We start from the raw sequence: 13,719 nt of genomic DNA, 5'->3' as shown, positions 1-13,719 counted from the left end.
GATGCATGGACATGGGCTTGATCGCCTACGAAACACCCACTCAATAGAGGTCGTGATGGCGTTTACCACTGGGATCGGTCACAGACACGCAGGCAACGTGCAGGCAACGGTGCCCTTATGGAGACGTATAGAATTTCGAAAGACGAGGCCACACACCTCCACAAGATAGCGACGAGCAGAGCCGCATGAGTTGGCTGTTAACATAAGAAGGTGTGAAAGATGGAAGGCTAGCAAGGCTGCCTCAGTCCACAATACGGATTATATCTACGTTGACCGGAAGGAAGCAGACCGGTTTTCTTGTGCTTACAGCCATCAGATTGGCGAATACTGCCGTGCTCCCCTGACCAATCAACATTGCGCGCAGACCACCATCAGCATGGTTTACGCGTGGGACACGTTTGAGACTTACAGATTGAGGCAGGCGGACCTCGAAAGCTTTCTCACACGAATCTTCGGGGCGTGGGACTTCTTCATCAACGTAAGAGAGTATACTAAGACGCGACGTTGGTATGTTTACCTAATTGGTCTGTAGATACAGAATGGATTCTACCGGTTTTGGATCCCGACGCCGTTGACCGAAGTATGTACCCGAAGGTTACTGTTGGGGAAACACCAATAATGTTACAGGAACAGAAAGGCGAGCTTGCGTCCCTGCGTGTGTAATATGGACGTTCAAGGGCAACGCTGGGTGAGACCCGCCTTATGATATGCACTACGTATTGGCGTTATATTGGTCGGCTGAAGGCATGCTCATCCTCGTTAACCAGCCGATGGGGCTTGCCTTGTTCCGCATCTGATCTATCTTGACGAAAGTATGTGCGCCGTGGCACGAATCAGCTGCTCACCGAAAGAGTGGGAGCGACTTTGATATAAAACTTCGACTTCGCCTAGCTCTGGAATCAATATTTACAGTCATGAGAAATTCGAGTATTCATTGCAATGGATTGTCTTGTCAAGTCCTGCGAGAAGTTCGCGGTCTATCCAGAAAACCTCATCGTGCCTGAGAATACAGTTCGCAAGCTCAGAGCCTACGTTAACAGATTGGAATCGGATAAACATCATCTGTTTTGTGACCAACAAGTAAAGGTATTACGTCAGTCGGACCGAAATAGTGCCGTTGATTTCATAGATGTCAATGGCAACCAAGGTACTGCACACGATATAATCATGCTTGACATGGACTTATACTAAGCGATGCAGGTCCATTTTCCGAAAGGGTTACAGACCTTGAAAGCCTTAAAAACCTGCTCAGACGGGCACTGGAGCCTGGAAGAAGTGATCCATTATATCGTTTCATGCAAGCATGTCTCAGATTCGACGGAGATCTCGAGCTAACGATTACAGATTCATACATGCGAAGCATAGCCGAGCACCTTTAAGCGTTGCCAAAGACATGTTCAAATTCATTTTTTCGTACCATCAGATTATGCCCTCGTTTCTGGACTTCATTTTTCCATTTGGGAACCAGGTCGGCGCCAAAGACGCATACTTCAGTGGCTTGCGCGATGGGTCTGTGATGACGGCTACAAATTGCGATGCCGAAGTTCCTCAGCTACACCGATCAGGTAGGGAGCTTAGGTTATGCTACAATCTGAGGTCTGTTGAACCATCTGGCAGCGATCCACAAATACCATGGTCCATTCGACAATGTGCTGTCTATCACTCGTACGATATTCAGACCGGACGGGCGCTATGGGTTACGGTCAAAGGCAATGAGCTCATCAAAGAGCGCATCCAGGATGAAGAGATGTTGCTTCCGTTTACCCAAGCAAAGTCGCGGCCAGAAACTTTCTCTTCCACGCTAGACGTTCATCTGATGCTATGCGACTGGGCAAGCGAAAATTGGCGCTGGTACCTCAATGATCTCGAACGAAAGGTGCAGAGATTGGCCCCGGGGGCTATGGTCATTCCTGTGGATAAGCCACGAACCCCGCCACCCCAGCCAATAAATCTGCTTAGAAGCCCAACACAGCGTATGGGTAGTTTTCCGACAGTTGCGCAATCACCAACCAGTGCTATTAGTCCGAGGTCCAAAACTGGAACCTTCTCGTCGAAATTCCCATCACGTAGTTCTACTATAATAGAGGACTCTGACACCAAGTTGAGAACGGAACATAGTTCCTATGGCGAAGAGAAGTGGATTAATGCAGCTCTGAGCAACACGAAACCATTGCAGAGAAGCTTGAACTCTCTATACAGTACACTTAATAAACTCAAAACTAGGGTCTCTGAACAACGGAGCTCTCCAATTTTACCGTCCACTAGCGAACGGCGATCGACACCCGTAGGAGATCTCCGGGCACCAGCGGAACGACCACCAAACTTTCTCGAGGGTGGCATTAATACTGCACATGATCATTTTAAATTTGAGGACCTGCAGAATGCTGAATATATTGATCAAAAACTGCAAGATGCTCTTTTACATCTACGGCTCGATGTAGGAGTTCTGGGGGAGCTCAGGCAGTTCTATGAAGATGCTATGGCGCACAAGGATTTGCCAACAGATATTAAAGACAAGTGTGCTGCGCAGCACGCCTACTTCGATAAGTGCGTGTCTGGGTCCATCAAAGATATGCTTATGTTGCAATCAAGGGTGGAGACTTTACTGCAGCTTCTGAGTAATCGAAAGCATTTGGTGAGTATTGATGTACGTTGGGAGTTTTTTAATATAGGCTGACATGGATGGAAGCTGAACTGCATTTTGCAGCACATGAGTACAAAAGCTAATGACTCATTTGCAAAGAAGGCGCATGATTCGGCGCGTTTCATGGAAGCGATGACTATTGAGATGCATTCAATTGCAAAGAAAACCGAACGAGAGACCGTTTCGATGCGGGCGATTACTTCTGTCACACTTTTCTTCCTTCCGGCCACCTTTCTTGCAGTAAGTGCTTCTCGGCCACTGTTTTGCTGCAGATTCATATGCTGAAGCGATCCCCAGAGCTTCATGAGCACAGATATACTTGATTTCAAGGACGGCAAACAAGACCTACAGATGACGGGACTGAAAGTTTACCTTGCGATCGCACTTCCCGCGACCTTTCTAACGTTCCTTGCATGGTACCTTATCTCTCGGTCAGCAAAAGCAAAGGCGGGAACAGTAGAGGGCGAGCAGCCGGGTTTCGATGCTGCTTGACATTCCGAGCTCGTTTCTGTGCGACTAGTTATGCGCTGCTCATGTGGGTCGGGCATAAAGCAAGGGAGCGGAGCCGCGACCATCAGCGCTAGCACTGATTGGCGTTAGCATTTTGATGATCAATCTTGAGAGAACCCGCTAGTGCACGAACGTTACCTGTCTACCTGTGATAGCCTGGATTTGTAGACACTCAATAGCCCGTACTAGAAAATATTTTTCGGATGTTCGTCGCACATGACGCATGATCGACGTGCTCTTGAATGTGGGACCTCACGGTGAGGCTGTACACGTTGAGAAGGCGAGGCGGATTCGACAAGTATTATTGACTTTCTGCAGGTGCGTGAGGCTTTCCGGTGAGCAGCCGCCGTCCTCAATTCAGCACTTTTTACGATATGATAGCACATAGCGGAACAACGTCATCAAAGATGCAGTGCACGATGCGATCCCAATGCTCAGCGATGTTCTCATGGCGTTTTGACGTTGTGGAGGATCAAGCGCCATTGTTGGGGCATGGGCCCAATTTACTTGGCTAGGAATAGCTGACCCCACTATTCAGAGACAGATCGAAGGATCCCTAGCTCTAATTCCACATCATCTCTTTCACAGCAGTACACTACATGCGCCGAGCGAGCCAGACTTTGCTCCAACGTAAAGCGACTCCACTCGCAGCACTGCGTAAGCAATTTTGTTGAATAGGCTGGATCAGGCTGAAGTCCCTGCCTGAGGCATGTGCATCCAGTAGCGGTGCGCTCAGCACACGCGCTGCCCAACCTTGATCGAACTTTCTATGTACTCTTTCTCCTTTCCTTCAAAGACTTTCTTTAATGAATTTGAAGACTCGTCTGCTTGGTTCGAAGACTTTGTTTGCATCTTGGATGGTGCGTGGCGTTACGAAGATAAGAAACGCGGAAATCGGCCTGCAGATGACTGTGTGGCTCAGCGGGTCCTCCTCTGCACCTGCCTAGCCGCAGTGGCTGGCCTCGTGTCTGCATATATTAGCGATACGACCAGTCTCGTTTGTACATAGAGGCGGAAACCGCCCTCCCATCCAGCTCAAGTATGCGCTGAAGCCTGCGCGATTCACCTACAGCTTGCCAACACAGAATTACCGTACAACGGTCTAGTGTAGCGGCTGAAATTTCCCATAAACCGTTGCCTAACACCATTATGGCGCCTTCGCCTGAACAGCAGCCACATTGGAGCCCCACGTCACCGCGATCTCCAAGTGCATCGATCAATCAGCAATCAGATGCTGTACCCGATTTCTTGCATCACATCAAATCCAACGCAAGGTGGGCCGTGGACGACGCCTTGCCGCCACCGCACAGGCGCTCGTTTGTGCCTATCAGTGCCCTTCGACGCTACCTCACCGAAGGGAAGATCCGAAGGATCCTGGCTAGCTCCCTGTCTTCTAGCACAGCCTGCTCGAAGGTTTACAAAGATTACATACGCGTTTTTACTATTCTTGTATACATCAACAAACTCCCATGGCTCCGACGTTTCCTCAGGGAACAACGCCTCGAGGACAATTTTCTGCCCTTCGTAAACGATTCAGATTGGCCCACGGACATGCGCGAGTTCTTCGACCAGTTTGTCGAAGCCCAATGGCAGTTTTGTGCTCAGGACTTCGAATCAACGAGACTCAATGGCGATTTTCGAATCGACGAACGAATCATCATTCCAATCGTGGAAAAGCGGCTTATAAAGAAAGGCCCCGATTCAAGCGCATGGGAAGTGGATATTCACCCAGACTACAATCACTTGACTGAGCGAGTAAGACTCCTTCCGTTTCGCAGGAACAGTGCTTCGAACTGCTAAGCTGACCTCGCAAAAACAGGATGAGTGTGGCAACCAGCCCACAAATAAATTCTTTCTCAAGTCCTGCTCTGCAGAAAACGCGGATCTTCACCACAAGGAAGTGGAAGCCTACACAATCTTGAGAGAGCAAAAGGATCTATTGCCCTACTTAGCACAATTCCATGGATCATGGGTACAAGGCCGAAATTACAACATGCTGTTGGAGTATGTCGGCGGCGGAACTTTGACCAGGTTTATGGAACACCCCGAGACACCGGTTCAGGTTGAGCACATCCTCCATTTCTGGACCGGACTGTTAAATCTCGTGATACCACTGATTCGAATACACAGTCTGCACCACGAGGAATTTGGCCAACTAGACATACAAGGGTTAGTTTTCATAGCCACTGCCAGTGTGAACAATGACTCATTGTGCTCAGCATTCACCATGACATTAAACCAGATAACATTCTTGTCACTGTAGCTTTTGGACCTTCCAGATTTGCAGTTCGATTTAAGTTGGCCGATTTGGGCCTTACCGATTTCGATTACAAACTTGAGCGCTGGAACGGTACAAACAAAAATGTGAAAGGAACCCAGATGTTCAGTAAGTTGAAGACACGCCTACACATCTACAGTGATTAAACCAACTCGTGACAGGCCCTCCGGAGCTTTACGTCAGGGAAGGCGATTCTATTCTCGAGCGTACGATCCTGGACGCACGGCCTACGAAAGATATATGGGCCCTCGGCTGCGTTTTCAGTGAAGCTGCAGCTTGGCTAGTCCTCGGAAGAGAAGGCCTGCAAATGTATCGATTGAGGCGCGCGGAAGCAACGCAACAGGTCGAGGCTCTTCAGAATACTTCTCACAACGGGTGCTTCCACAATGGAACCAAAGTGTTGCAAGAGGTTCTAGACACCCACAGAAAGATAAGAAAAGAGTGTCGCCGAAATGACGATATAACAGAAAGAGTTCTTGCCCTTGCAGAAGACATGCTCGGTCATGAGTCTGTACGCCCCACGGCCGTCCAGGTTTACCAACGATCCACAAGTATCTTGGATGCAGCACGTCACGTGCCAGAGCAGAGCCCCACCACAGTCAATAGGTTCTCGTATCCGAACGTTTTCATAACGTCAGCCACGCCTGATGTTAATCGCAGGGCTCCGCCTGAGTGCCCACCAGAGGTCAACAGAAACGGGTTGGGCGTTTCGTTCAGTCCCGTGGTGGAAAGCTATTCCCCTGCTTTCGCTGGCCCGAGCTCTTCCCTCTCCGTGGCTCCATACAAACCGTACAATTTCAATGGTTATGACATATATGAACATAGAAATTCACGCAACTCTGCGGTCGTTCCGTCAGAGAGAAGCAGGCCATTCATATCCCGAGACGCTACATACGAAATTCATGGGCTGAGTCCAAGGCCCATTGGAGCGCATCAAATTTCTGAACAAGTTATTCGCACGAGGCAGTTTGGTGATTTTTCAGCCCAAAAGCATCCAATCGAACAGAACGAAGAAGCGGTCTCGAATCCGACAACCCCCAAAGCTTCGGTCATGGACACGCACGAACAACCGTCCCATTTTTCCCATCCAAAGTTGAACGGAACCTCTAGTCCAAGAACAACTCTCCAGCCGACTGAAAGACGATCGAGGTTCCCTGAGGCTTCTCTCCAGGAAGTGGAGCAGTGGGTTAAACGGACAGAATCATATAGTCGAACACCGCTCCTTCAAGGCTACCATTCGCTGAAACCATTGAATGGTAGAGATCACGTAAGAATGATATCTCTGAGTTCGCATCCCTTCTGACGCAAAGGCAGGTGTTCCTCTTCGACGACTCTGGGAGTATGAAAGACCATTGGCCTGCCGCACTTCGCGTATTTTCCACACTCGGATACATAGTAAAACGGAAAGACCCCGACGGCATGGAGATTCGCACAACAATGGATACATCTTTTAAGAAACTTAGCAAGCACCGGAAGCCCCTCCTTAATGCACTAAGCAGTGTCGGCCTTCGCTTAGGCGGTCAGTGCGACATCGGGCGAACCTTGAGCGCGATACTTCGGGACCTACATCACGAAGAGAAAAAGAGCCCAACTTGGACCGGATTCCGATGGCGCAAAGAAAAGTGGGGGGTCAATATCTACATCCTTACTGATGGCATCTGGGAAGAGGGAGATGAGTGGCTTCCCGCCATCGTTGACAGTATAAACAAGCTTATCGAGAGTGGTATGCGTAAAGGTCAACTGGGAATTCAGTTCATCCAGTTTGGGTCAGACCCAGTCGGTACTGAGCGTCTCCGAATGCTGGATGAGGATCTGGATGAGTATGGCGTGAGCCAGGACTTGATCGACACCGAACCTTCCACTGGGAATGTCTACAAGATGCTGCTCGGTGCCATTGATGTAACAGCGGACGGCCCCAAATCAAAACATACAAGCACAGCGGCGCCCACCAGCTAATGGTGGTGAGTGTTTGTCACGTCATGTATTATCTTTCCTTATGCACTGGACATCTGTTCGAACTCTTGGCGTACCTAGCATCTGTAAAAATTCCAGCATGTGCCTGTATAGGTTGGGGTACGGTATCTACATAGTCAAAGATCGGACCCAGAAACTCTGTCTGCTGACGACTCCAATCACTATGACACAAATTACTTTACGCGGTGCAACAATGGGAGCATGAACTGGCGGCATGCGACTTATGTATACCGCCTTTAATGTTCACGAGTCGTTTCAGCTTCGCGCGAAGGCTTCATGAACTTCTCGTATATTTACATGGTCGCATCTTAGAGACCGGTCCCTGCAAATTGAGTCCATCAACTTTGACCCAAAAATTGTTATACTGGCAGTATACAATGTAACAATCCCGCAGAGGTGGCAAGAGCCTGAGAGAGCCATTCAATGTATTTATTGAGCGCCGGAGGAAGATCAGGCTGACACAGGATCCATCTGACCGGTATTTCATGCAAGGCTTGCTGAGTTCTTCTGCCTCATCCACCGTCTTGGTAGTTTGCACATCTAGCCACGGGGTAAGCGGGGAAAACAAACGAACCTCTCATCGCATTAGAGAACATTTGTATAGTATATCGTATTCGTGCTGTTTGGTCTTGTATATCTTATGTCGCATTACGTTTTGTGCAGCCTTGCACATGCACATGCATCGAGGGTGGCGGATATTAGGTAGCTAAGCCACGCGCAGCTGCAGGGCGTTTTCGGGTAATCTAATTGGAGACCTGCTCCGCGTGCCTGTCTCTAACCATAGCCGCCATCGCACAACTTACACAACATCGTCCACAATCTGCCTGGCGCACGGTTTTAACTATGAGCGCCCATTCTTCGACGTCGTCTCTCGTGGCCGATTTCCAGCACAACGTGCAACAAGTGTATCGTGCTGGTGTCAGACGTCTGAGCTCTTCCAGCGAGCACCTACACATACCCGGCAGCAGCGCGAGCTTTACAGGTGGATACACGTCCAGAAATGACATAAATCTTCACAAAAAGAAAGTGGAGCCAATGCGACATTTCCAGAATTCGTCAACGCCGAACCTTGCCATTGAAAGTGTCGTCCGTGACGCGACAGTCTCCAAGGCAAGCGTTGAAAGCCTAAGAAGCCGTGATGAGAAAATTAATGTCCGAGAGGCTGCCTCTACCTTGAAACAACAAGATACTGAGCATTTACTTGCATCATCGCGCGATGACTTGGCAAGAAAGCGTGCTGAGGCTGAATTCGCTGTTTTAGGGGCAGCTTTCTGGGGCCCAAGAGAATCTGATACCCAGCCTAACACTCTTGGTATTAGTGAAGAAGAATACATTGCTCGGAATGTTGTTCAGACAACAGGACAACGGAAATCGGTTTCCGATGGGGATGCTGTAGGGGCCAGACCGTTGAGTAGCCATGGCTCTTCCATACTACACTTGGAAAAGAAGCTGCGCAAAGACATCCCGAAAATTACTATCGACGATGTCGAGAGGTGGATTGTCGCGAAGAAGGAGCATACAAAACCGAAGCTGGCTGGGCAACACTTTCTTGATGATTTGAACAATAGAAATCAAGTAAGTGATCTTTGACGCGGTTGTATTGTCATTAACGAGGAAAGGTCTTCTTGATTGACGATTCAAAAAGTATGCAATCTCACTGGGATGATGTGCAGCGCACTTTTGCTGCCCTGGCATACCTTGTCAAGCAACGAGACCCAGATGGCATAGAAATGCGATTCTGTGGAAGTCCAGCATTTGTCCATCGCAGCAGGAACCGAAAGGCCCTACTTTCACAACTCAACAAGGTCACTTTTAGCAAGCAATCTCATATCCTCCCAGCACTCCAGATGATTCTTGAAGAGACACAAGCGCAGGAGAAGAAGCATCGTGTTCTGTCGTTTAGGCCTAAGAAGAAGCTCGGTACGAATATCTACATTCTGACGAATGGAATCGGGGACGAGGGCGAAGACTGGCTCAACCCGGTTGCATCGATGTTGAAAGGCCTTGAAAGAAGTGGGTTGGAAAGAGGACGCGTGGGAATCCAATTCATAAAATTCGGACGTGGGGAGGAAGCCTCAAGGCAGCTTGTGAGCCTGGATTCAAAGTTACCCAGTGACGGTTTGAATCAGTCAGTATCTCTTTTAACTACACAGTTGTATACGAATTGACATGTCACAGTGATTTTGTCGACACTGAGTCTTGCAATGGAAATGTTTTCAAAATGCTTCTCGGCTCGATTGACTCGATGTGGGATCAAGACAACTCAAAACTACCAGTTATGAAAACAGAGCCATCCAGTTCTGAATTGGAGGCCAATCAAGACAGCGCTCTCTTTGGTGTTGGCGATCAGTTTGAGAGCAGTACTGTCAAAGGTGCTGCAAGAGCTCGCAAAAGGCCAAAAGCCAGCAGAACTCCAAAACAAAAGAAGGTTCCTCTCATAGTTCATCACAGCGGTGCTGCTAATGTTTCTTCTCAGTCTCTTGGGTCACAGATGTATGGGCAAGCATCGCTTAGAGCTGTTGAAGGTCCCTTTTCTGGGCCAGGATATACTCTAACCAAAGCCTCTCATTCACCACTCGTCAATTCGAGGTGGAATTCCTCTGGAAATATTGGCAAGAACATCATTTCCGAGATCCATGGTAGAGGGGGATCGGACATTGATAATGGCTCAAGGTTGGCCACGAAAAGACGCGGTGTACCAATTTCAATTCCGGTTTCCGATAAAAAAGCTATCACCAAAAATAGCTTGCAGGAAGGAGACGTAAGGATAATGACTGTAAGCTCACAACCAGATGCGACGATTCCTATTCAAGACCTTCCACCTGCAGTCCTTCGCAGTCTTCATGAAAGCTCATGGACTTCACTTGTATTCGAGAGTACTCCAAAGTCTTCCACATTCAACATGTTTAAGTCCATACTCGAAGATTTTACAAATCAAAAATGGGACTGGTGGCCGTTCAGCCCAAGGTTCCCATCTTTGGCTAGCCAGCGGACTCGAATAAGCTGGATATGTGTAAGTCTTTTGATTGCCTTTCATGTTTGAATGGTTCTAATTTTCCGAATTTCGCAGTGCTGTGGGAGGAAGCTCTGGTTTGACGCCACTCCAACGCAGAGAATGGCAATCGAGAGACTTCTTCATGGTCTCTCTGCCAATCATGAAAGCACATCCCCCTGTTCGCAATTGCAATCAAACGCAAGCGGACAGCATCGCCAAACCTCGGGTTCTGGAACTGCTCCGGGCAGCCGCGAAGGGCAAACAGGTGGCACAACTAAGATGGAGGACGTGTCGCGTGGGATAAGCACGAGCGCATCAGCTGGTAATACCAGCGATGGAAGCTCGCTGACCCCAAGAAGCTCAAGAACTCCACGAACATCAGATCTAGGGTCATTAACTACTACCGACACCTCCATCGAAGCCGCGCCGGACGCGCTCTGGCTATTGTTCAGTGTCCATGGTGCGAGGAGGTTACTTGAATGGGATCAGATATGCAACGCTGAACTGTTATCAGATCATCTATTCATCAGAAAACTCAAGCACAGACACAGTGAGATGAGAGGTTGGCTCCGCCGATGCTTTTCGATTTGGCAAGTCCGGCATTGGAACTTTATTAGGGTGAGCGTACCTTTGTGATCTTCGGTTCAATCTCACTAAAGTAATATAGTTTCGAAGGACAGCAAGGCCTGGTGAGATCGATGATCGAGGGCCGGGCTTACCGCGCGGACTTGATTACTATTTCCACGGGAAAAACACAGCAACAATTGAAGATCCGGGGATATCGGAACACGAATTTGAGACCATGATGGCTTCCTGCCTCTCTGCCTGCTGGCCATCGAACTGGTTGCCTGGCTATCGAAACGTTCATGAGTGCTATGATTTCCCCGAAAATTCAACATGGTACGTGGACCGTCTGCCAAAACGTAGTCATTCGTTTCGTCCGAAGCCCGGGTCAGCCCCCGAAGATGAAGATCTATGGGGTATTCGAGCAGGTTACAAAGTATCTGCGATACACGTTTTCGCTTACCATTTCATTCTCATTATAATCACCTTTATCGTCGGCGGATGGTGGTATGTGACGCATCCCGGAGACTTGCAAGGCGCAGCGGTTCCCCTAAGTGTGGCAGGAATATGCGTGTCTGCATTCTGGGGTCTCTTCGTGATTCTTGGGAGACAGAAGTAGGATATGATAAGATACTTCAAGATGTGATTAATGGTGCTAGGCTATGGAGAGCTGTCGGCTGTTCAAGCTTGCGACACATTCTGCGACCTGTCTTTCAAGCAGCCATTCACGCCACTACACCACCGATTCTTTTAGATTTATTGTTCCTGATGGTCTTCTCAATCATCTACCTCCTCTCCTTCATGAGATTGGGAACTAGATCGTGGCACTGCAAGTTTAGATAGATACCTGCGGCACCGCAGCACGTAGTAACAGCACAAATCTGGCTGCCCAAGCAGTCAGGACTGTTAGTGAACCATGTTGGACCAAAGCAAGACGCGTCCTGTTCACAGAATACAGCACTTTCAGCTGCAGTACAGCTACTGCTTCCTCTAACAGAAGCGCTGCTTGGCCTGAATGCGCCACAAACGACACCATTGCCACTAGAGTAAGGCGCTCCAGGGAGAGTAACGGCTATAGTGGTCGTTGCCTGCGTTACTGCCGATTCGAACACCTTGGAGAAGTCGGTGATGGTGGGTGAGGCCAGAGTTGTGGTTTCTGTCAGCGTCGTGGTAGTCGTGTTCAGAGGGTCTTGGTCTTACTGCAGGATCATCCCGCCGATCTGAGGTCAGATTTGATTGACTTGATGGCCGACATGAAGGGATGTGTAGGCTTGGCGACTGGATGGCCGCGCTTAACAGCGGCTCCAGCAATTTTAGTGGTGGTGACAGTGCTATTCGTTAGTGTCTCAGTGACCGCAGAATTAATGTGATTATGGGGACTTCTACTAGGCCACGAGAAATCGTATAGAATTTCGACACGGGTGGGATGATCAAGCATCCCTTAGCTGCCAGCGATATGCCATAGCTTGCCCCAGACTTTGAGCCATTCAATTTCGAAGCTGAGGAAGTCGATGGCTGAGCTGAACATCAGGTACCCCTGTAGCATCAAATTCTCGATCGAGGCATCGCTTGTGTACCATGACTGAGTCATAGCGGTGCGAAGGCCAGAAATATGTCTGAGCTCGATGATCATCTCGTAGGTCTGAGGCTAACGGCACAAATCGAGCAAATATCTGCTGATTTACGCTGTTATGTGTTAGCTTGTTGCTTAACACTGAAGAACAACACCCAACTTAATTGCTAGCGGCGTCGTTTAGGTCCAGTATCAGCTACTCGCGAAAAGGTACGGCAGCTAGCTAAGAGAGAAACTCGCGAGGCAGTCGCCGTCATTGAAGAGTTCACACGCCCATAGTAGGTGTTGTAAAGATCGAAACCTTTATTCTACTTCTATGCATTCTTCGCGCTTCGGCTGGACTTCGGGAGATATTCTACAATCTAGAACGGATACGATCATGAGCTTTCGAGTAAGGCCGCTGCCTTTGAGGCTTCTTTCGCGTGCAATGTGTGAAGATGGACTGCAGATCAACCTGCAGAAACATAGACGCTAAAGACAAAGGGCGATCTTCGCTCGCTACTGACTACCGGTAACGTTCACGACACCCCTGTCGATCATGCCAAGATCATGGCCTTCCCAGCTAATACGATTGACCCGTCCACCGAGAGCGGACTTGGGCTCGTTACACACGCCAACAACATCTTACATTGCTCTGCTTTAGTTGATGCCTCGCCTAGCAGTTGGCTTGCTTGGTACTTCAGAGTTGTCGTCGCTCCTCCGTAGCAGTTCCTGCAAGGCAAACGCGTTTTGGTTGATTAAGAAGCATAGGAGCTCAGCTGTTGTAATCTTAATGAGCAGTGGCACTGGGACTACAGCGGGTGCAGCCATGATTGGCGACACGAAGAAGGTACCATAGGTATCGGATACGTAATGCAGACGTGGGCGTACTACACGGACTGTTACCGGTACAGCTGCGCAACTTTGGCCTCTTGCCTCCTATTCTTGAGAAATACCATCCCAGGCGTTATCGATCGGCGCGCGCAGCACTCCTCAACAATAACCATTGCGGTTCCACGTACATTCATCTCCACCTCTATACATTATAAAAGTCTATGCGCGCATGTCACTGTAGCTCTTGTACGCGAATAGATTGACTTTATCAGAATACCACACTTTCTACAACAATAGGTAGGTGGCTGCCTAGTTCACGCGAATAATAAACTCAGAGCAAAAGTGCAATTCCCGAGTCACTGGAAGAT

At 48.9% G+C, this 13,719-nt stretch overlaps 3 protein-coding genes across 3 annotated transcripts; all 3 read left to right on the top strand.

The window, feature by feature from the left end:
- Positions 1-210: 210 nt before the first annotated feature.
- Positions 211-3,300, top strand: CC84DRAFT_1140220 (uncharacterized protein). The gene is made up of 5 exons (XM_018176278.1): positions 211-478; positions 533-580; positions 1,424-2,635; positions 2,690-2,884; positions 2,942-3,300. The coding sequence occupies exons 1-5, from the start codon at positions 377-379 to the stop codon at positions 3,134-3,136; spliced, it is 1,752 nt and encodes a 583-aa protein (XP_018038248.1). The 5' UTR covers positions 211-376; the 3' UTR covers positions 3,137-3,300.
- Positions 3,301-4,303: 1,003 nt separating this feature from the next.
- CC84DRAFT_1173477 (uncharacterized protein) lies at positions 4,304-7,388 on the top strand (the record flags this gene model as incomplete). Its single annotated transcript, XM_018180039.1, has 5 exons — positions 4,304-4,909; positions 4,974-5,323; positions 5,374-5,540; positions 5,594-6,699; positions 6,747-7,388. The coding sequence occupies 5 exons, from the start codon at positions 4,304-4,306 to the stop codon at positions 7,386-7,388; spliced, it is 2,871 nt and encodes a 956-aa protein (XP_018038247.1).
- A 2,494-nt stretch (positions 7,389-9,882) lies between these two features.
- On the top strand, positions 9,883-11,636 carry CC84DRAFT_1256846 (uncharacterized protein). The gene is made up of 3 exons (XM_018184673.1): positions 9,883-10,419; positions 10,477-11,019; positions 11,069-11,636. Exons 1-3 carry the CDS (start codon positions 9,898-9,900, stop codon positions 11,582-11,584), a joined length of 1,581 nt encoding a protein of 526 aa, XP_018038246.1. The 5' UTR covers positions 9,883-9,897; the 3' UTR covers positions 11,585-11,636.
- Positions 11,637-13,719: the final 2,083 nt, after the last annotated feature.

Source organism: Paraphaeosphaeria sporulosa, assembly GCF_001642045.1.
Source record: "Paraphaeosphaeria sporulosa strain AP3s5-JAC2a unplaced genomic scaffold CC84scaffold_3, whole genome shotgun sequence".
NCBI lineage: Eukaryota > Fungi > Ascomycota > Dothideomycetes > Pleosporales > Didymosphaeriaceae > Paraphaeosphaeria > Paraphaeosphaeria sporulosa.
The sequence above is the reverse complement of the archived record's forward strand: the minus strand, read 5'-3'. Positions and strand labels throughout refer to the sequence as shown.

What these genes read in the sequence shown, in the direction of transcription:
- CC84DRAFT_1140220 (XM_018176278.1), top strand. Translation starts at nt 377, where the DNA reads ATGGTTTACGCGTGGGACACGTTTGAGACTTACAGATTGAGGCAGGCG. An exon ending in TCCCGACGCCGTTGACCGAA is followed by an intron (nt 581 to 1,423) that starts GTATGTACCCGA and finishes TCGTACCATCAG; the next exon opens with ATTATGCCCTCGTTTCTGGA. An exon ending in TTCCGGCCACCTTTCTTGCA is followed by an intron (nt 2,885 to 2,941) that starts GTAAGTGCTTCT and finishes AGCGATCCCCAG; the next exon opens with AGCTTCATGAGCACAGATAT.
- CC84DRAFT_1256846 (XM_018184673.1), top strand. Translation starts at nt 9,898, where the DNA reads ATGTATGGGCAAGCATCGCTTAGAGCTGTTGAAGGTCCCTTTTCTGGG. An exon ending in CTCGAATAAGCTGGATATGT is followed by an intron (nt 10,420 to 10,476) that starts GTAAGTCTTTTG and finishes CGAATTTCGCAG; the next exon opens with TGCTGTGGGAGGAAGCTCTG. An exon ending in GGCATTGGAACTTTATTAGG is followed by an intron (nt 11,020 to 11,068) that starts GTGAGCGTACCT and finishes AAAGTAATATAG; the next exon opens with TTTCGAAGGACAGCAAGGCC.